The sequence below is a fragment of the Corvus moneduloides genome, chromosome 12, assembly GCF_009650955.1.
Source record: "Corvus moneduloides isolate bCorMon1 chromosome 12, bCorMon1.pri, whole genome shotgun sequence".
In the NCBI taxonomy this organism is placed as follows: Eukaryota; Metazoa; Chordata; class Aves; order Passeriformes; family Corvidae; genus Corvus; species Corvus moneduloides.
Genome location: NC_045487.1, coordinates 16,090,814 through 16,113,908, shown reverse-complemented (window position 1 = coordinate 16,113,908; position 23,095 = coordinate 16,090,814). Strand labels below are relative to the sequence as shown.

The 23,095-nt window shown below is 39.2% G+C and overlaps 1 protein-coding gene across 2 annotated transcripts; it reads right to left on the bottom strand.

The window, feature by feature from the left end:
- Window positions 1-1,394: 1,394 nt before the first annotated feature.
- On the bottom strand, window positions 1,395-21,878 carry ZNF507 (zinc finger protein 507). 2 transcript variants are annotated; one of them, XM_032121970.1, is made up of 7 exons: window positions 21,807-21,878; window positions 16,934-19,065; window positions 15,695-15,800; window positions 11,109-11,223; window positions 8,764-8,868; window positions 5,567-5,701; window positions 1,395-5,439 (listed from the first exon to the last, which is right to left on the bottom strand). In XM_032121970.1, exons 2-7 carry the CDS (start codon window positions 19,058-19,060, stop codon window positions 5,076-5,078), a joined length of 2,952 nt encoding a protein of 983 aa, XP_031977861.1. In that variant the 5' UTR covers window positions 19,061-19,065; window positions 21,807-21,878; the 3' UTR covers window positions 1,395-5,075. The 2 variants fall into 2 exon arrangements, with proteins under 2 accessions (XP_031977861.1, XP_031977862.1); XM_032121971.1 differs by lacking the exon at window positions 8,764-8,868.
- Between the last annotated feature and the right edge of the window lie 1,217 nt (window positions 21,879-23,095).

Genomic DNA, 23,095 nt, shown 5'->3' with positions numbered 1-23,095 from the left:
ATTTTCTCTTGGATTGCCACATTCAGTACTGTAGAAAGAGCCACCATGAACTAGAACAGCAGGAGGACTCAAGTTCTGCCCCAGTAAGTTTTAAGTCTAAACCTGCAGTATTTTGAGTTGCCGTTGAGCAGCCGTGTGGTGTGTGGCAAATGCCAAATTTCTGGCTTCTGTCTTTTCTCAACTTTCAAAGTTTGTCTGGGTCCTGAGGTTTTTGCTTTTGGGCAAAAGAATCTTAGTTTTACCCATTGTGAATTTCGTTACCCAGCTAATCTTAGGTCAGATCAGTTCTAATGGTGTCTCCCTTCCTGAGTGGCTCAGTGTGACAGCTCTTTTCCAAACATGCCCAGGAGGGATGCAAAACAAAAGCACAGTGGGGTGCATCAGCTTTCTGCAGCAATTCCAACCCTACACACTTGCCAAAGATCTAGGACAGAGTGATTAAATCCCACTGCTGTGTGGCGCGGCTCTTGCTCCTTTTCTCCCAGTTCCCAGGGGTGTTACAGTCATCACAGGACCCAGCCAGCCCGGGTCCAGTCCTAGTTGTGATCACACACAACCAGGGTATTTATGGGGGGGCAGAAACTTCTGATGAGGGTCTTGTGCTTTATTCAGCTGAAGTGAGGGAGGTGTTTAGCCCAGTGAACAGGATCATACCTGAATGTCACATCCTACTAGAGAGAGCTTTTTTCCCAGGTTTTGCATTAGAGGAAATGTGAAAAAGCTGCATGACACAGCATTCTGTAGTGTTGCATCTGAACCCGTTTTAGTTCCAGCTTTTATTTCAACATAGTTGGCCCGGGGCCCTAATAATAACAAGAAAATGGCGAAAGATTGCTTGTTTATGTAACTGTAAACCAGGCTGATACCAGCAGTGGGTATTCTGGCCATACTATCTCTTTTCTCCCCAGCAACACCAACTATTTTTTTCCTGAGAAAGATGGGAAGAAAAGCTCCACCAAAGCCAAGAAATATGCTGTATATTTGAAAATAGGTTTCAAGATATATTTTAGCTTATGTGATGGAAAAGCAAAAGTCAATCACCTGAAAAAAAGCTGTTTAAGGCTTTCACTCTTATTTAAATAAGGGAAAAAATTCCCACTAGTTTCATTATGAATTTGCAGTTCTTTCCTCCAGCATGGTGCCACCCTAACTGCCTGCAGGCTTAGAAATATTTTGACTTAATAGTTTCATGTTTCTTCTTTACTTTGATAAAACTTGTATTAGCAGTATTAAAACTAATAATAACAACTAATACTAATAATTTCATACAAGAATAAGAAATGGCAGTAAAGTATTTCAAATACTTTTTGATTTCCCTCTCTCTAAACACTGGTTCAGTGTTTGGATTTTCCATATTCATATTTCATAGAGGCCAAATAAAAGTGACTAAGGCGTTTAACAAAAAAAGTTTATTACCAAAATACAATATTAAAGTCAATACGTGACAAACTCCTGTAAAGCAAAATAAATTATTCTACCATTGTACAGTATTCCACAAGGTAGTTAAAGTAGTACTACAGACTTTGCTTCATAGTTCCAAAGAGTTGCCTATCAGGAACACAATCCTAGAGAGAGCTTAAGGCATGCAGCTTAATGTGCTGGATAACTTTATAAAACAAAACTCATCCTATTTCATAAGATACAGTATCAGAATTAACTGCAGTCTTTACATGTCAGTTTTCTAAATTTTTTTATACTTTGGCTATAAAAGCAGTGCCATAGTGTTACAATACCTTTCTTAAAAAAATACATGTACCCATGTCCATGAATATCAAATGCAAATGTAAATTTCTATTAAATATATCTTAACAAATGTTACTTTGAGCACCAACTGTACATTTCTTCAAATGATTAAATAAGTGCTTATGAAAGAGGAAAATACAATAACTCTGACCGAATCCCACTCTATTTTTCCAGGCCAAGCATTAATCAGGAAGATGAAATATGCACCTATTTTTCAGTACAGCCAAGTATGAATGAAGTTTGCTCTTTAGTGGAAGTATAGGCATTGCAAAAAAAGCTGCAAGTTACAGTTTGTATCACAGAATAAAATCTAATTTAAACAAACAGCACGTGAATAGCTGATCACCGATAGTGCTGTGACTGAAGAGACAAAATAGTTTAAAAGCTTAAAGAAAAGGGAAATTTGCAGTGTTAGTGACTTTGAAATGTGCTTAAAACCCCTTACAGAACATGCAACCAAGCCAACCATACACTTTTGAAAGCAGATAACCTGAGAAACAATTTGCTTTCAGAAAAACTGTATGTCTGTAATTATTTCACATGCAGAACTTCTGACAAAGTCCATGGGAATTGTGAGTGGGTAACTAATTGCAAGCAGCATGGAGACAGCTAAAAAAAGTAAATCTCTGTGCATATGGGAAAGAATTCTTTGTTGGCATTTGTTAGGATTGATAATGGTCTTTAGAGACAAGTAGCTTTCTACTGTTTTACAGAAACACATGGTCAAAAAGAACAAAGCAACAGGATGGCAAAGAACAACTGTGAATAGACACATCCTGCTTAGTAATCCCATGACACTGATTCCTGGTGCACTGCACAGAGTGCTGCAAGTGTGGCTTCCACATACACCAGAGCTGTTCGTTTCCATTCAAGGTTACTGGCTTTTTAAGTCTTGGTTCACTGCCATCTCCTTCTTAGCTTATGAATAAAAGTTTTTCATTTTTTATCTTTCACTAGCTGAGCAACTTTTACATAATTACACAAGAATAACAGTGTGGTAAATATTGTTTCTGTGAATACTGACTGGTAGTTTAGCATTACTAGGGATCTCACTGTCCTTTAATTTTTCCAACAAGTGGGATTTCTGAATGAGGAAGTTGAGATATATTCCAGATAATGCAGTATTTTCACATTAATTCTATGCTGAAGGTAAAATAGCAGTGTCAGTAAGACAGCATGAATATCCCATTAAAAGTTCATTATCTCCACTTGAATTTGGGATCATGTAAATAAATAATGTGTTTTTCAAATGTAAAATCCATCTGTAGGAATATGAAAAATAACTATTAACTGAAAATAATGTATAATTAACTTCACATATGTATTTAAAGTATCTCAAAAATTCAACACAAAAATGCTTTGACCTTACATCCTGACCAATTCTTCAAGTCAAATGTGTACTTTCTGCTATCTAATTTATAAACAAAATAATATCTATGTAACCCAAAAAGAAGTCGTCAAACTGAGGAATCTCTTGAAAACAAATATCAAATGTACTTCAAGTCTTAGTGCTTTTACCCTGGCCTCTACGTTTTGTGCTGCTTCAATGAAGCTGTGACTTCTGTTACTGTTTTCTTTTCCTGGTTGCCACTTCCAGGCAGTGCTAGCACAATACAGACACTCCATGTGCCAGCCTCTCACATTTACAGCTGCAGCTGATTTCTGCTGGCAGAAAGGTGTAAATAAAGGAACAGAAACCACTGTTTTCCTAAGAGTAAGGAACTTTATAAGTACTGAGCTACTAAAAACCAGGTCACTGCATCCCCATTTCAGCGCTAGGCAAGCTGCTGTGCGTCTGCCATTCACTAAAAGCAGGAATACATGCCTGAACTAGAAAGTTTAAATCTGGCTGGTAAAGGGCTTCTTTGGAAGTGCTACTACTTCCCTTGATGAAACTTTCAAAAAATTAAGTAGCCAACCTTATAACCTTAACAAAGTTGTCAGTTAATTAGCCAGTATAATAATATTCCACACTGATACACAGATGAGTATCTACTACTACCAACTGCTGTAACTGTAAAAACAACAACAAACCAAAAAAAGCCCCACACTATAATTTTAGAAGCTAAAGGTTTTATAAGGGTGAGATTTCTATGTGTTCCTTAGACAACAAAATAATCTTTAATTCCCTTTATCAATCTCTACTATAGGCACTAGTAAAATTTATTCAATAAGTGACTGGATACAGCTTTGGCTTAGGACATTGTTTGCCATGTCTTTTTTTAAATATGATTTTCTACACGAAAATTATCTTTCAGCTCATTATTTCTACAGTTACAGCTCTGGCAGACAAGTGGGAAATTTGGCCAGCCAGTGGCATTTCAAAGATTGCCAAAGCACGTAGGCGTTTCTCAAAATCTCAATTTGTGCTCACCTACATCTTTTGGAATCTACATAGATTTAATCTGCATCACTTTGTGGCAATTATTGTTAATATCTTGTTGTCATTAAAAACACTGCTCATCCATACAGCAAAATAATCACCAAAAAAAGGAAGTGACATTATAAGCTTTTCTCTTTTAAAATAATTCAGCTGAATGTGTCAAGAAAAGCATGAAGAAACAACAAGGTTATTGTTACAAAAAATAATCTGTTACACACTATGAGTTGAAAAGACAGCAGTTTTGTAGTTAGGATCCAATCAAACAAACACTTATTAACAAAATGCTTCTAGGCCCTTCACCTCCTGCTGCTCTAAATCGATGGAAAGGATGGCAGTCTTTGTTGAAAAATGACTTGGGAGTTTGTAAGGACCTAAAAATAGGCTGGGAAAAACGGAACTCCTGTGTGTGCATGCAACACACACATGCCCTGGCCCACCTCCCCTCTCCCCACCTTCCAGAATCCAGGCAGGGAGGTTTACAAGATCATATTGTAACATTTTTATCTGATCAGTTGCCAGATCATCTTTCAAAAAAGAGGGTAAAAAAGTTCTTTGCTGAATTACTTGGAAAACAACAAAGAGGGAGGAAGATAAAAGCTTTTCAAGTGATTCAAAGCTTTCACACCTTTGGGTTTTAAAGTACTGTGCTGATGCATTATTACTGACTAGTACCTGACAGGAAAAGAAAAAAACCAACAATCCTACGTTCTTGGCACCATATAAAGAAGTAACAGGTTAAAATGGATCGTTCTATTCTCCACACCTTGTATTTATCTCTTAAATGATTCATCGGGCCCTGGTTAAAACACTGTACTCCTACTGAAACGAACTCAGGATAGGGAATCAAGTTTTGCTTGCAATTCTTCTCTTTAACAAGTTTCTCAGGCAAAAATTAGCAAAGAAAGAAAATATTCACTGTAGGAAATCCTCTCTTAACTTACTGCTTCACCTAGTTTGTATTCTGAGCCGTGCTATGGTCCTTGTTTAGAATGATGTTTATGATTTCACCCTCATGTTCTTTCATATGATCCAGCAGATTTTCTTTGTTGGTGGACTCAAAACCACAAATGCAGCAGCAGAAGAGAAGAACACAGTATTCTGTGCCAAGATGGGGTAGAGTGGAGTTCTTTTCTAAACTGCATGAGGTATTCATCAAGTTAGGTTTTTCATTTTCATCAGAACCTGAAATTTCATTTGTAGTCTGGTTAACTGACTCTGTAAAAGACACCAAGTTGTCTGAACTTCCTAGTATAGGTACTGTACTTTCATCTGTGCCTTCCAGTAAGGTTTTGTCAGTGAGCTGTCCTTGAAATCTGAAATAATAATAAAAACAAAAACAAGTATTAAAATATACAGCTGTTACTTTTTAATAGGAACTTTATTTTAGATCAGGGTTGGTCTTTTGAAAGATAACAGGGCTTGACAGTAAATCAGACATACCTACTGCTTTGTGAAATTGCATCATTAATAGCCTTGTTCACTTGTTCATAGTTATAATTTTGGTCACTTGCATGTTTCCACATGTGGGACTTCAAGGATGGAGGATGGCTACATACATATCCACAGAGAGAACATCTGGGGGAAAAAATGGAGAAGGAAAAAGAAACATTTAGAAGTTAAATTTTATTAGTTGAGTAATGATTTAGTTTTTCCAAAAGGATGAGTAAGCAGAGAGATCCATGTGAACCTTCTTGGTCCCCCTTTTCAGTTCCGTAACTCAGTCATGTTACTTTGCAAGGTTTCATCCTGAAACTTAAGACTATTTTTAGGGTCTGAGAATTTTTAAGCCTAATTTTTTTTATTTCTTAAACAACTGAATTAAAATCTTATCTGTTTGGCCTGTTGAAACTGTTTAAGCTCTTCAAAAATGCAGTATTTCTGACAAGTGCAGAAACATCTGGCAGGGAGGTAGTGAGCTCTCTGCCATTGCTCTGAACCAAGCAGGAGCTGTGTAATTAGCACTAATTATGTCAATTGAACTAATAAAGTCTTTCCTGCTGTAGAAGGTAGTAGTTTATTAAGGATCACAGAGCTGTTGAAGTTGGAAGGGGCCTCGTGAGGTTGCCTAGTCCAATCCAGCCCCTCAAGCAGGATCAGCTACAGCAGGTTGCTGAGGACAGGTCACGTTCTGAATATATTCACAGATCAAGATGCAGACAAGTCATCATTTTCCCCATAGAGTTTTCCATCAGCTCCGGTACCACAACACTAAATTTTCTATTTCCCTGTAAAACACCATCTTATGCAGTAAAGAACAAAATCTTGAAGACTAAATCCTATTTACAGAGAGAGTAGTGTGTATTTATGGACAAAAAAAACCCCAAGACTGATCAAGTCCTGTATAACCCTTTTCATGCACAGATATACATCAGAGGAGGCTTTTCTCTGTGTTTTCTAAGATGATAAATTAGTCACCTCAGCATGAAGAGGATGAGTGATACTGCATCACATCACTTCAGAGCAGGATCTGTCTTTTGGACAAAAAAAGCTACTTTGCTCAGCTACCTGCTGCTTTGGAAGGATTCAGTTCCCCAAATCCCATGGAAAAGATCAGAATCAATCAAAGGTGACCTTGTTCTAATAAATTGTAACTAGGAATGCATCTCTGCTCAAGCAATAGGATCCCAGTGTGTTACTATGATGAATCTGTTAAAATGACCACAATACAAGTATGATTTTGTAAGTTTTTAAGCCCTTTTCAGAAATACAACCTGGAAACCCAGGAAGGCCTACGTGAAACCACATTGTACACTAAATTCAGTAAGGTTTTACGACTTTTCTTAATGACAGTAGGGTATAGTCCTTAAATGCCCTGCAAATAATCACATACAGGAAACTGTTTCTGCTCAACAGAAGACTATGGAGAACAGCAAAAATCTCCCAAGTGAAGTGAAAGCACGGTACATTACCTCGCTTATGTAGCAAGAGAATTCTGTCCTGCTGGGGAACAAAAGGCATGTCCTTCTAGCTCACTTTTCTCTACTGCTTGATTTGGAATGTAGGATCCTATTTGTCCCTTTTCCTTCTAATTTGGACCCTTACAAAGAAAATTGATGCTTTCAAAGATAGGTGGGCACATTCTCAGATTGGGAATAATAGCTCTAATAAGGCTGTAACAAAATATATCATTACATAAAAGGCAGACCTTATAGTTAATTTATAGATAAAATTAGGCCAAAATAATTTGTTTTTGTAAAACACAAAGATCAACAAATAATCTTAATTCCATTTAATGTGCCCGCTAGTCTTACCATACATATGATTTTTCTGTGTCGCTAACACTGCTTGGTCAGTGGTTTGGGAACACAGTCAATGAAGCCACAGGCCAGTGTCCATTTTTATCCCCTTTTAAATACTCTCATTTTTTGAAGCTCATTAATTTACTCAGGTGATTTACTAATAAAATTTACTTTGCTGAGAACAGTATCTTGTGAGCCAAATACTGCTATTTTAGCATACAGTTCAAATCAGACAGAAACTCCAATGGCTTTTAGCATGCTGCACTACAGTTAGTGATCATATACTTACAGTGTAGTTACAGTATATGCAACACTTTCTCAGAGAAACAAAATTATTTACCATGGAGTTTAGTAGCGTAAGGCTTTCAATTCCATAGCATGACCTGCCCTACTGGTTGACTTGTGCTGAATTAAACTTTACTGTTCAGGTGTATTCTAAATTGACACACTGAGGAAACAATTATCTTGCAGCTTTGGATAGATTAATTCCTTGGGGATCAGGGACCAAAGTGTGGAGGTTTTCAGTAATCTCTGGTAATATGAAGAGCACTCAGCAATAGTGTGGGAAGTATGACAGCTGAGCAAATAGAACTTAATATTTCTAGGAACATTTTGGGGAAGAATGCAGTGGAAGCACGTTTAAGTTGTGGAAGCAGCTTTTCTTGAGAAGAAATCTTTATGTGAGTGTGCTTTATCTGGATTCTTCATATTGCCTTTGAAATCTTCCACTACGAAATATTCAGAATATTCACAATTTTCTTTCCTTTCCCAGCTTCATTTTTTTGTTGCACATTAGTAGTAGACAATTACACATTTATGCCAACTGTCTCACATATATACACACCACTCATATCTATGGACAGACTATAAGGGACACTCATCACTTAATGACTATTCATACTAATTCTTAACTAGGCAATGCCCACCTGGATTCCAACTGACATGTACATCCAAAGACTGTGCCTAGACTAGGATATTAAACAAAGCCAGGGAACATTCCTGCATACTGGAATTTACCCATCTATAATGTTAAATGTTAGAAGTGCCACAGCATGGTTTTGGCACATACAATTTCCCGAATAATTCCAGGCATGCTTAGGTAATGAACATGGCCCAGAAACTACTTGCTCTAGGCAGTTTGTGTGCAACCACCACATTCTGGAAAGCAAAAGCTGAATACTCTCCCAGAGGGAAGTCATAGACATGTTTAATCAGCCAGCAGAAGCATCACCTGGGAATGCCATGGCAAACGTCTCTCGAAAAAACCCAAACAACCCCAAACAACCATGTGGAACAAAGAATGACTCTAGGAGGGAAGGTAATAGAATCTGAACACTGCTTTAACATAACAAAATCCCCGCTGTCAGAGCTTTTTGCCACATGAGCCCCGTTACATACTTGTACTGTTCCAAGAGCTGCACTGCCTGATGCTCCTGGGGGTGCCGCCTCATGTGGCACTTCAAGCTATTCATATTTGTGGTGGCGAAGTCACACACGCGACATCTGAAGAGACAACAACAAGTGAACTAATCTGACAATTCACTGCTGACACTGTTGCAAACCCAAATCTACGAGAATGCAAAGGCACCTAGAAAGACTACAGCTGAGGACTAACAATATTTACACAAGTCCAAGCAATGACTGACCTGCACTTGTTGGGCAGTGAGAATCATCTGCAGCCCAAAAAAGCCTCCACCTTTCAGCAAGCATCACTAGGCATACAGATTATGTTTCTTCCTGAAATCTCTCTCGTACATCTCTGCTGATGTGGGTAAGCATCACTGAGTACAAGGGAAGTGCGGATGCAGGTGACTGGGTGCAGCCCTACCAAAGGCACAATGTGACCCTAAGAGCTGCAGGGGATGGAGTGTATTTAGACAAGAGCTTTGCTCTTCAAGAATGTGTGCTGTACTTAATGCAACAGCAATGTTCTCATGACATTGTAAAAGCCAAACTAGTAATAAAACATCCAAGTTTCAGGGCTTTATTGCTGAAAAAGAAGTCAGTGACAAGATGAACATATTCAGGTTTAAGTGCCCTAAGTGTGTCACATCACGCCATTTAAATTTTTCTTTTCTGTTTTTACTTCTGTCACAGTGTCTTTGTATAAAACCAATATATGTTATTAAGAAATATCAATATACTACCACACAACCCTCCTGTATCTACCATATTAAAACAGAAACCATAAAGCTCAGCTAAAATTCTTATATGTATTTGTTAAAACTTCAGATGTTTCTTTTTTGAAATGATAAAATGTCCAGTTATAAAGTCTGATCTATAGCGTGAAACAGTTTGAGACTGCAGGATACTTAGCCTGAGAATACTCACTATATTTTTGAAAGGATTTAATTGTGCAATATTAAAATCCAAAACGTATCAAATCTACCAAAACATATCATTTAAGGCTGTACACCTTAGTTTCCAGCACATGTTGTCAAACAAATAATAAAACGTTTACAGCTCTCAGAATGGCAGCAATATAGTAGGTTGCTGTTTGATACTATGGAAGGCTTGAGGAATTCACGTTTCAGGAGAAATACCATAAATACTGGATCATTATGGTTTTCAGATTGTGGCTTAAGTATCCTGCCAGGTTTTCAGATTTGTCTAAGGGGTTTATGAAAAAATAGTAAGAGAAGCAAGGCAGATGGGTAGGTTTGTATTTAGTATGCAGCAGTCTGTATCGCCAGTGGAAAATTTCCAAGGGTTCCTAAATCAAAACAGGCTGCTCACACCAATTTGAAAACTACCACGTACAAGACACTCTACAGTATCTGCTGCTCCAACCCCACTAAGTAATAAATAATGGTAATAGTGAAGGTTCTGAGGAGAAAAACAATCTATTTGTATTCCGCACTTGCTCTCTGAGTACACATCTTGTGAATTTTTGCCGATGTTATGGGGTGTCATTATAACGCACAAATCAAAATACAACACATCTTCTGGGTCTGTTTATCCAAAAGAGAAAGTCCCTGGCTTAGCTCAGCATTTCAAGGTGTTGAGTTTCCAGAATTTACATTAAAGATAGAGATGTATTGCTGAGAAAGTCTATTGACTCAGATCTATTTTCTAGCCACTAGAGAGGGACAGAGATCCACACTGAATTAGCAGAGATTGAATTTGCAGGAATTTATGCAGCAACCAATAGGAAAATGCAGGATTTATTTTTTTTTGCTGGGGACCTCAGCTGTAGTGTTACAAGTGATTTTAGATACCCAAGTTTCTCTCTAAATCCATATGGTACCCTTGTAGAAAACTTACAAAATATGATCCTAAGTGAGGATGTTACTATTGTTTGAAAAAAATGAGGCAGCTGGTGACAAGACAAGGGCAGAATTTTGCCACACTCTGTAGCATGATGTGTGAAGCAATAATATGACAATGGAGAACACTTTGCAACAAAGCAAATCCAAAATGAACTTAGGTGTGCAAGGACTCTTGAGAAATATATTATTACTGTTGGCCAAAGTGCAATATTATAATTATTTTCCTCTCCACATGTGAATGCTTCAAACTTAAAACAACTAGTAGACTGCCACAGCAAAAGATGCACTCTGGAAAAATTGGCAAATCTTAATTACATAGTTTGACTCAACCAGCAAGTGTGGTTCCTTCAAATTAGCAGTAAAATAATGTAATTGCAGTTCTTTACCACCACCTTTCCCAACTGTATGAGCAGTTCAGCAACCCTGTCAGAGGTAAGGCAGGCCCTGCACCAGCCAGCAGTGGCTGGCACTCACCTGTATGGCTTATCAGAGTTATGAATCCGCCGGTGATTCCGGACACCAACGTAGGTTGTGCTTGTGTAGTCACAGACATCACACCTGAACAGCTTCTGAACTGAAGACTTGTTTCCTATTGAAACAAAATCCATTATTTTAGAGAGCTGTGCTCAGCATCGTAAGGAATTCTCGGATTATAATTTCATCACAACTGAATTAAGAAACACAAATTAACATTTTAAAGTAATAGTTTTGAACGTCAATAAATATTAATACTTTTAAAGTATTAAACAGGCAATAAACACAGAGATAATAAAAGTATGGTTTATTTTACCATGCTGTTCTGCATCTGCCCTGACATTTACTGGAATTATTAAAATTTTAGGAAAACACATTCTTTCTCTCTATGTGGACACTTCCCTTCTCCCTGCAGTTGGGTAAAATCCTGTGTTACAGCAAAAGATGATAAAATGTGGAACTGCTGAACCCAGCAGTTTCACTGCTTTGCAGAATGCATCAAATCAAAGGAAAAGATGGAGATTGAGAATGTATGAGTTTCAAACTGGCAAACAGAGAAAAGAAAAACAAAAGACCTCCTGCAGCCTCTAAATCCTCTTTATCATCCAACATACACTCACAATTTCTGAAAGATATGAGAGAATAAAAAAAAGAGATATTGACCAGATGTCTTAATAAATAAATTGGAACTTGTCCAAATTCCTAAAAAGCAATTGTAACAAAAGTATTTTTTTTCCTTCCAGAATGAAAACAACTCTTGAAAAATTACTGGTTGCAGAGACAAAGACTAATGACTCCTTAAACATAGGAAAAGTGTGCCCATGAGTGCACAGTTGGAATACTTTGAGATGTGTGCACACTTTAACAGCCTTGTTCCTGCTCCCTCACTGAATAACAGAACTGATTTGGGTTAAGATACTAACACTTGGGAAGAGGGATGGCATTTTTTATGCAGGTAATTTTCCCATTCCAGCCTATCATGCTGCACCTCATGCATTTTTTTTCCTTAGACTGAATTTTCTCATTATCAAAACAATTAAGAGTTATTATAGTAAAACTTTTTTAAGGAGACATTTCTTTTCCCACAGGCAGGCACTGAATTATGCCAGAAAGGGTTCTAGATATATTATTCTGATGGATACAGTCACAAAGCTAACTTAAAGAGTAAGGGAAAATTACAATTAATTAAACTTTCACTCTAAAATTTAGTACTTTTGGTTCAAGATGCAAAGTAATTAGGTAAGGCTGATAACCCCCAGAGGGTTACTGTGAAGAATATATAGTGTATCAGATAAAGTAATATAGTATATTATATAAAATTGCAGTCTGAATGCAAAGACAGTCTGAAATAAAATTGGAGTATTTCTGTGTGTATCAAGATAACTGAAAATATATTTCCTATATTTCATTTTAAAACATGACACAGTGCTCACTCTTTAGCATTCTTATAAGAAGTAATATGGAAGTAATATACAACATCCACTCTTTGCAAGTCAACCTTAAAGCAAAATATATTGGAATTTTTCCTACAATATGGTCATAGAGTAAAATATATTAGTTTTGTTTTTCCTTTAATGTAAATTACCAAAGCAATCCTCATTATTTACTTGAGGACTTTGGAATTTATATTTCTACATTATTCTTTTATGAAAGCACATTCATGTAGGAGACCTCAACTGTATCAAGGACACTCACTGGGCTGCAGATCCATGGGAGAGCAGGGGCTGTGCTCTGCTTGAAGGGGTTTTCCATCTTAAATTCTGCAGCTTTAGAATAAACTACTTCCAAATGTATTTTCTGTTATGAATTTGGTATTTCAGTGGGCAGGCAGTTTAAAACCAACAGTATCTAATGAGATTTTTAAAGCATTATGCAAACATATTAGCTCCAGCATAGTTCTAAGAGGCTCACACCCAGCAGCACACACTTCAGAGCAATTATTTATACCAATCACTACTTTATATTTATTCCTTCCACAAAATGCATATAAATTATAATACATCACATAATCTCTTGCTGTTACAAAATAGCACTAGTGTCCCTCATCCCATCCACTGGCTTATTTCTTGTGGGTTTGGGGCCTGTTTTGTTTTCTGGATGGAGAATATCAGGTCTCCTACAAGTGAATATGGAAATGACAGATCTTTGTTGCAGCAGCAGTAACAGGTGCTCCTGTAATGCTGCTTATTACCCTATTCCTTCATTATTAGGCATTTACAATCCGGTCATATCCAGTCTCATAATGCTCCTTTTAATTTATTGTAAAACCATGATGAATAAAGAGACTTTTAGGACTAACTATTTCATAAACAAGAAATGAAACTGTTCCAGCTCAGGCATCTTTCACATAAACAGATGCTATGCCATAAACTTCTTTGTTTTGTGTCGCTTTATAGGGATGACATCTGTTTGACAAGAGATTGCTGTACTGCAGTGGTGCTGCAATTTGATTATAAATTGGTTCTGAAATAATTTGAGCATTCCACAGTATGAGTTAATAAAAGTTTAAAAGGAGAACTGTTTTCATTCAAGCCACATTACTAAATTTCATGTGGGGTAAACAATCAATTAAAGTGCATGGCTGTAACACTTGTATAAGATAATGAGAAAAAAATATTTATAAAAACATCTCTAAATTAATTGAAAGCAGGCAGATTTCTTGAACAGTGGCTTCCCTTTCATGGAAGTTAAATTACAAGATCAGGATATAAACTGTGCAACAATCTCATGAAACATACTGATTTTAGAAGCAAATAGGACTCTTGATTTTCACATTACCAGTCACATTACCAGGACTTTAGCTCAAAAAGTACAGTATTTCCCCAAACCTGACATGTTTCAGGCATTGCAAGGTAGTTATGCCTGTGTCACAACATCTTTAAAAACATGATTTACAGCAAACAAAACACTGTCAGAAGTAATAGTCCAAGCTGTGCTTGTAGATAATTGTAACCTGCTGAACTAGTAATGTTTTATTTCCTATCACTTCCATCAAAACATTTATGCTATTGATTCTGAAGAAAACCCCCACTATTTAATAGGAAACATTCCCACTCCCAGCAGACCCTCTGGCCATTTCCCTGTCTCACCCTGGGTTTTGGATGGCTCTCTCAGGCTTAGGTCGTGGGGATGTACTGAGCACTACAGATCAATTTCCTGAATTTAAATGCCTTCTGCACTGATGAGAGCAAAAAGGAGGTAGGAAGGGTCATTCTACCCGAGGCTGATAAAGTAATTAGCTTTTAACTTGTATACTGAAAGCCAGAAAAGGAGGCAGCATGAGCTAAGAGAGCAGAAGGCAAAGTTGGGAACTCATTCTGTTGTGACGTACCAAGTTCATCCACCCTGGCTCCTGCTGGTCAGTACCTTTTCTCACAAGGAACTGCATCCATTTCAACAACTTTTGCACTCACTGAGCAGCTGTAGAGGAGAGAGTAGAACCCAGAAATTTCCACTGCAACCTAAGTAACTAATAATAATACTCTAATAGTAATTAGAGTGCAAATTTTGCTGTCTAAACAAATGAGAGAGCACAGTTAGGACAGAAAAGAGCTTTGTGCACAAAATGGAAATACTTCAGATCGCAGTTGTTCAGAGACTATCTAATTACTAGTATTTATCCATAAAGCTCTAAAATTGCAAAATACTAATAATTACAGTGTTGCCTTCAAAATAAAAATGCTGTAAATATTTTCAGTAGCTGTAACTCACCAGAGAAGAGGATGCATTCACACTGCAATAATACATAGTGGCTCTCCAGTGCATAGAAGGGATTTTAAGGCCATTTTCTCCTAAACTTCAGAATTTGGTTATTTTTTCCCCTATTTGATTAGCTTAATGCATCGAGGGTTTGTTTGGTTTGTTTTTGTTCTGTTCTTTTGCTGCTGTTCATGTTTTGAAAACAAACACTATTAAATTAGAAGCAGATACTCAATTAAACAAACATGAGGCTCCAAGCAACCTGGTGTAGTGGCAGGGCTTGGAAAGAGATGAGCTTTTAAGTCCCTTCCAGCCCAAACCATTCTCTGTCTCTGTGAAAATGCATACTTACTGTTACCCTGGCAACTATTACAGATACAGGTTGCATATTCAGAATGTCTTACATTTGCCTCACTAGGGCTAAAATAAATTACTCATTTTGGACATTACCATAATTAAACAGAAATTTCTAAACTCAGAAGGGATGGCATTGTATGCATATGCTGACAGCAAACTACATTACCACGGTGACTTAAAAAAACAGGCTTTTTTTTGTTTAGTTCATTTGGAAAATACTGTAGCTGCTAAGGAAGGAAAAAAAAATTTTCTTCTTAAAAATCCAGAATAATATTGCATATCAGTTGTTTTTCACAAGAAGAAATGCAGTGTTTAATTACTGGGGCTAAAAATATATTACCTAACAATAAATGCCACCTCAAGATTGACCATGGTAAATTTTGCCCTCTGAAAAGAACATACACTTAAGGTTATGAACAGGCACGAAAGCATTTCAGCATGAGAGTTCTTAAAACCAGTTACACAAATACAGCAAACAAGTGATGTTATGGGTGACTTTTTGTCATTTCAGGTGTAAATATAAACAGTACCTTCTCTGTCATCTGCTTCGTTGGAAACTATTAGTTTGTTAGCTGTAGCTGTAGAGAAGATATCTGGAAGACTGTGTTGTTCTCTTTCATGATTTCGCAGCTGGCTCTGAAAAAACAGTTTCTAATGTTTAAATATACACTGCAAGCATACAGTGATCACTTGGAATATTGCAATCACCTGGGACACTGTTACTCAAGCTTTAATGACAACTGATATGAAATGTATATTAACATACATACAGATTATCCCTTAGGTAGTTTTACTACAAATAAAGTAAATACCATGAAGTAGTAACATAAAGGATTGATGAGAGTGACTGAGAGGATTCTATGATTTGTGTTTATTTAGAAAATACATTTTGTTCTTTCTTCATTCCCACAGACAAGTGGCCAGAGTACTTCCTCCAAAATCATACTCCAAAAGCAGTATTAGATTAGCGGCTTGTGTGAAAATTAACTCAATTTTCATATTGCTTACTGACTTAAGAATACACCAGTCCTGTTTCTACTTGCTTGGGGAGGAGAAAGAAGAGAGAGCCTTTTGCTACCCTACCCGTGTATTTTTTTCAAACCAGGACTAAATGACAATAAAAATGGCAAAATTTTTACTATCACTGCCTCCAAGAGATTCAGCTCTACAGCTAGATACTGATGCAGTCTTTTCTGTATTCCTGAGTACTGAGTTGAGTACGTAGGAACTCACTAATGCTTAAAATAGCAATTAGGAAAATGGCAGAAGTGTATTATTCTGCTCTGATATGTAATCTTTCAAGTAGAAGTTCTACAGAATATCCAGAGCAACACAACAGTGGAGAAAAGAAAATTACTTCTGCTTTGATGTGGCTCATGTCGCCCCCAACTGCCATTATTGTATTTGCACACTCCCAACAGGAAGGCATGTTTGAGCATTCTTTTAAAGTTTTAGGTATTAAGTTCTTCAATGTTTCCATTTCTTCCTGCAGTTGCTACGTGTGGGCAGAAAAACAACATGGTATTATTACGTCCATAAGATAATTTTCAAGAAAAAAACTTACGTGAGGAAGCAAGTTTATTTCAGTGGGTAAACCAGAGTATGAACTGTATATTCAGCAAGGTCTGCTGGTAATAATCCCTACTTGTAATTACAACGAAGCCAGGATGTCAGACTGAATTAAATTAGAAAGAGGGATCACCAGTTACTACAAAAGTAGCAAAACAGGTTTTTTAGCTACTCTAGACAGGCATGGGGAAGAACTCTACCTTATAGTGGAAGGACTCCTCGCACTGCTTGCACTGGTACGTGCGTGCTTTGCAGTGGTTGATCATGTGGCTCTCCAGGTCCTTGCTGTCGCCGGCGATGTGCTCGCAGATGGGGCACTGGTAGGGCTGCCGCTGGCGGTGCACCCGCAGGTGCTGCTTGATGTAGCCCTTGTTGCCGCTGCTGTAGTGGCACAGCCGGCAGCGGTACGGCCGCTCGGCGCTGGGGATGAACTCCACCAGGTTACTCCCAGCGATGGTTGCATCGCTGGCGTTTTGGCATTGGGCATTGTCTTGTAATTCTTTCAGGATGTCATCATCAGAAGCGTTCTGGTCTGTCCTCTCCTTCAGTTTTTCAATGACAGTGAGCAGTGACATACTGATGCCCATTTTAATTGGTGCTTCTGACAACTCCGGTCTCTCTTTCTTTATCTCAACTATTGCACACTCACTTTGGTTTAAGCCACTGAATTCCTCTGAAGGATCCTTAAGTGAGGACACCACTTTAGAATGAGCCATGCGTGGGCCATCAGCTCCTCCCTGTCCTGCACCTGCATCCACAGCATCTTCTCCAGTCAGAGCCCTGAGGCTGGACCGTGTCAACTCTGCAGCTCTGATTGGCATTGTAACAAGAGCTTCTGCTGCTAAGGAGTGCAGTCGTAAAGACTCTGAATTTGTCCTCCGTCGTGCAGGAGGCACATTTTCATCGGCTGTTACATTTTTATTAGCGCTTAATTCATTATCTTTCTTCTCGTTGTTATTCCATTCTATTATTACTTCTTGAATTGCATCTGAATGATAAACTTCATCAGGTTCTTCGCAGGTAACAGAGTACTCCTCTGAGATCAATTTTTTCTCCATTTCAATGTCAGTGTTCATTAAGAATGGCTTTTGTAAGACATTTTCTTCAGCACCTGGCAAACGCTCTACTATGACATTAACATGACCCTTTTTATTTGGACTACAACTGATAATTTTCTGTGCTGATGACAGCAGGCTGTCAGTTATCAAATTGTCTTGTTCTGTATCTGATACAGTCTCCTCTACAACCTCTGTAGTAGGAGAATGCACCACAGACTCACTTAATACCTCTTCCTCTTTTACATTTGTTCCCACGGGCGATTTACACGACAGTTGCTCAGAATTGCAAATCTGAAGCTGAAGAGAAGGCTCACTATGGATATCAAGTTCATTGTTTTCCAAAGAAAGGACAACTGTATCTACACTGTGAGGCGTGTGAGTTACAACTGTCTCTGACAAGCTGGTGGTTTCATTTTCTTCCTCAAAGATGGGGTAGGAGCAATCAACCTCCCCTGCATGTTTCCAAGCGTGTGTTTTCAACATTCTCTGCTGACCACAGGTGTACCTGCAAATTAAACACCTGTACATGCCATACTGCTCGTAGGTGTACCATTTCCTCCTACCCACTTCAGGCACAGGAGCAGACTGAGTTGTATCCTTACATTCCAGATTTCCTGTCTGATCAGTCCCTGATTTGACACTTCCTTCCACTGGCCCTTGCAGAAATGAACTTGTGACATTGACACACTGCTGCACTTTTGTCTGGATGCTGTTTTTACCACCATTCTCGTGGTGATTTTGGAAGTGGGATTCAAGTTCTTCTTGGCTTTTGGAGGCAAAATGACATTCTGAGCACATTAATATCACTTCATTTTTCTGCCCATGTTGTTTTACATGTTCTTGTAGAGCTAAGAGCGAAGGTGATAGAAACTTACAGAGACCACACTGGTAGCACGTCACCTTTTTTTTGCTTTGTGGAAGACATTCAGTCACAAAATAATCTGCTTGCAACTCTTCAGTCTTTTTAGTAGCAATCACTGAGAGCTCGATTGCTTTAGCTGGGATTTCACAAAGATCCTCTGCGTCCAAGGACTGCGCAGAAGCATCAGCATGGGAACGTTTCTTCCCTATTAAAAGGCATCTTTGTGACTTCTCACTTTCAACTATTTTGCTCAGCTTCTGGATGACGTGGATCAAGGGATCAGTTTTACATTTTCTCTGATCTTCACTGCTCTGCAGTGTTGGGCCAATGACTGTTTCAGAAATCAGCACAGCCTCCTGCTCCCCAATATTTGGCATCAATACTGCAATGCTGCTTCCTTCTTCCATAATACCTATGCGAGAGGGAAGGTTATAAAAAATAAGGATTTATACATGCACAATAATGAAAATACAATCCAGTACTATTTACATTTCTCTCTCTACTAAACATGGAAGCCTAATTCCACTAATCCAATAAAATTTTTCAGAACGGCTATAGAAATAGCCGAAGGTGTTGGGGACATTTAGTGGGTACTGTGAATGCTATTCAAGACAGCTGGAGAAAATAATTCCAAGAGAGCCTCCAACAGGCTGCCTCCAAGTTGTACAAGGGCAAGATAAATATTTTCAAGTGTAAGCTGAAGAACAGTGTTCCAGCTATTCTCTTTTTCTTTACAAGCACTACACATTTGAATGCTAAACATTAAAATACCAATTGACTGTAAGTGGCATATTGATGTTTAAAAGCATGGTATGATATGAAAATATATTCCTAACATACTTTGATACACCAATGCTCCTAAAGCAAATGACAATTTGCAACAATATAATTTACAAAAACAAGCAATTTTTTCCTTGAAACGTTAGGAGAAAAAAGTAGTTCTGGCATTTACTTGCATTCGTCATTTTGGTATGACTACTTTAAAGACCACTCAAATGTCAAATCACATTTCTCATTATACATGTAATTTTCTAGAAAACCTACTAATTGTAGCTGTTTCTACAATTTCTTAATTGTAGGGAAAAATCACTTGGTACTATAGTTATAAAGAGCAATTCTCTTCTGTTTTGAGGGAAAGCTAAAGGCAGTTACTATTTCCAGCTACTCTCCTTTAAAAATATCAAACCATAAACCACAGGCAATAATGTGGTAGTGTTGGAGGTCAAATTAGAAGCCAATGTACAAAAATCTACATGAAAACATACCTTGTGATGTGGGCAGAGCTGTGGGGTGGGGGGTGAATGAGCTGGACAAAAGGTCTTACAGTTAAATTTACTTCTGAAAAAATGTCTAGAAATAACCTATTCAAGTGCCACTACATATACATACATATATTTTATACAAAGTCTTTACATACTTTGTATAAAATTGAGAACATAAAGACATGAGGGATATTTATCAGTCATCTTTGAAAAATTACATGAAGTTAATGCATGTGGATTTTTAACTTTTGGTTTTTTGCAAGAAAGATACAGAGGCCAAACCAATAATTTCCAGAACTGGTCCTAAAACCCCATGAAATCCACTCATTTCTACTTATGGATTTATTATACAGCCTTATAATGCACAGACACACCTGAGCAGGTTCTGTGGTGCCACTTTCCCACTACAGAAAAATTCTGGGTAGAACTAGTCAAATTACCTTCATCTGCCATTCAATTTACAATTCATGTTATCATCAGAACTATAAATATAAGCAATGTTAATTTCTTAGTATCATCTGCACCTCATGTTAAATACTTCAAGTTGAAAACTAGTATTTGAAATCCACCCTAATTCAGTTATATATAGAAAGAACCCACTTTGCTGTTTGTTTCATACTGTCTGTAACATGCTTAGAAACCATTATGAAAAACGAACAAATTGGCTTTTTCCCCTGAAAGCAGATTTAAGGGTTAATGTCAACTTGAAATATTTTCAACTTGAAAATGAGTTAAGAAAAATTGGTGCTACTTTAAATGACACTTGGTACTTTTAAAACTTTTTAAGTAATGCTAAATAGGCAAATATTTTCCCTACCTGAAAACACCTGAAAGCAGCATAAAAACTGGGAAGAAAAATCCTTGACAAACTTCATAAAAGAAATATACTGCCATATACTGTTGCTACGTCAAAAATGCAGAGAGCACCTTCACGTGTATTGATTTGGGATGCTTGGGGCTGATGCCCGTTATCAGATGCGTAACTATGGTACACACGTGCTATGTCGTTCTTTGTTTAGAGTTTAAGGCTTTCTGTTGCAGACTTTGGTTTTTAGAGGGATGGTAAAAACTGCACAAAAATTATCACAGAATAAGTTGGAAGGAAGCCACAAGGACCATCGGATCCTGCTCCTGTCCCTGCACAGGACCATCCCCAAGAGTCACACGTGCCCGAGAGCACGTGTCCAAACGACCTACACAGGAATTAAAATATAGCGTCTGGGCAGGTCAAAAGGACCCGGAGGGGAAGATGCAAACCCGAGAAAAACGCCTCCGAGTTGCCCATTGCAGCCTGCCCAACACCCGCCCGACCCGCGCGGCGAGGCAGGGCGAAACGCCTCCAGGGCTAGGAAAAGCCAACCACGCTTTGCACAGCCTGACTCGGAGAGAGCGGTGTGATCGCATCGCGGCTCCCGAGGGCACGGAAACTGCCCCGGCCGGACACCCTCGTGCGGGACGGCCCGAGCCCCGCTCCCCGCCCCGCGGGGCCCCGCTCCGAGCCGCAGGTGCCGCCGGCGCGGCTCCAGCAGCGCGCCGGGCGCGGGGCAGCGGCGCCGCTGCACCCGAGAGGAGCGAGGAGCTGGCCCGCCGGGGCGGCAAGGCGGTGAGGAGCGGAGGGAAGGGGAGGGAAGGGGAGGGCAGGGAATGGAGGCAGCCCCGGGCCCGGGAAGGCTCCGCCGGGAGCCGCTGCCGCCCGCGGCTCCGCACATGGGCTGCGGCGCGTCGCCCCGGAGCGGGCGGGCCGGCCTGCCACCGCCGCGCCTGGCGCCCTGCCTGGCACCCGGCCGCCCGCCGCCGCCCGCCCGCCGCCGTCGCTGCCGCCCGCTAGCCCCGGGCCGTCCCGCCCGGCTCTTTACCGGGAATAACGGAGAAAAAGCCCGTTTATCCTCACCTCCGGCCACCGCTTCAAGATGGCGACGATGGAGCCCCTGTCACGTGTCCCGCGGGCTCGGGTCAGGTGACCAGCGGGGGGGCGCCGCCTCCCGTTGCCATGGAGACGGGCAGTGACGCTGCCGGGGCGCGGCGGGGCCGGGGCGGCCCGGGCACAGTGCCGGAGTGTGCGGCCCTGGGGAGTGGCACAGTCCTGGTGTGGCCCAGAGCCGCTCAGGATGGTCCCATGCAGCTGGGACTTCAGTCAGAGTCTCCAGGTGCTCCCCCTGCAGCTCCACTATTTATGGGATCCGGCTTCTGTCAGACCAGAACCCCTCAATATTCCCATATCCAGGGCCAAGCCTGGCAGCACGATGCACTGCAAAGATTGTAGTCTCCCAGAAGGTGTTTCCTTTCAGCACGGTTTTCGATGGTAAACACCAGTAGTTAAAAACTCAAAAACATCCACATTTTGGGTCTAAAGCTGTCAAGGTTTAGCAGTTTTAAGTGGGCAGAAATTCGGAGTTTTATACGTACACTGCATGTCAGGGGCAACCTTGGGAGCTACGTACCAGGAATGTGGAGAATTTGTGAGATATTTCATAGAGACTGAAAAATCGGGGGAATAATGAGCTTCAAAAGTGACTTCAAAAGTGGCTGTGTGATGGCAAATAAAATCCAATGTTCATTTCCAGAAAGGGTCTTGGAAGTGTATGGATGTGGAGATTTGGATTTGGACGGATCTGGTAAAATTGTAGGAACTTTTTGCAAGGTCACTTCCTCCCACAGCTGATAGATTTGTTAATGATTGTAAATGGTTTCATAGATGTATGATCTTTTTGAAATATACGATGTTTTTGAAACATTGTCAAATCAGGTATTACTCAAGAGATGGATTTGACCATCATTTCAATAGGTATCTCTAATTTTGCTTTTTCTCTTTGACTCCTGGAATTATGAAGCTCTGTTTAATTATGTGAAGTTTTAAGACAATTCAGGTCCTATCCTACAATCACTGACTTGGTAAGGCTTTGATAAGGCGTTTTAAAAAAATAAATTGCTGTCAGGAAAATGCAAGGATACAACCTATCTTCTTAACACCTATTAAATTCATTTAATTATAATAAAAAAAAAATTTAGCTGTATAGCATTCACAATGTCAAAGGTAGTAGTAATAATAATGGCAACTTGTTTCAGCTTTTTCTGCCATATTAAGTAGAGGATTTTAATAGAAAAGTGATTATTTTTCATGGACCCTGTTCCTTTAAAAGCTTTGTTTCCATGTCTATATATGTCATAGTTTAATTAACG

Excerpts from the sequence above, each read along its gene's own strand:
- ZNF507 (XM_032121970.1), bottom strand. The coding sequence starts at position 19,060 with ATGGAAGAAGGAAGCAGCATTGCAGTATTGATGCCAAATATTGGGGAG. Across the intron at positions 8,869-11,108 it reads AACTCTGATAAGCCATACAG|ATGTCGCGTGTGTGACTTCG; the intron begins GTGAGTGCCAGC and ends TTGTCTCTTCAG. Across the intron at positions 5,702-8,763 it reads CAGCTCTTGGAACAGTACAA|ATGTTCTCTCTGTGGATATG; the intron begins GTATGTAACGGG and ends TTTTTCCCCCAG.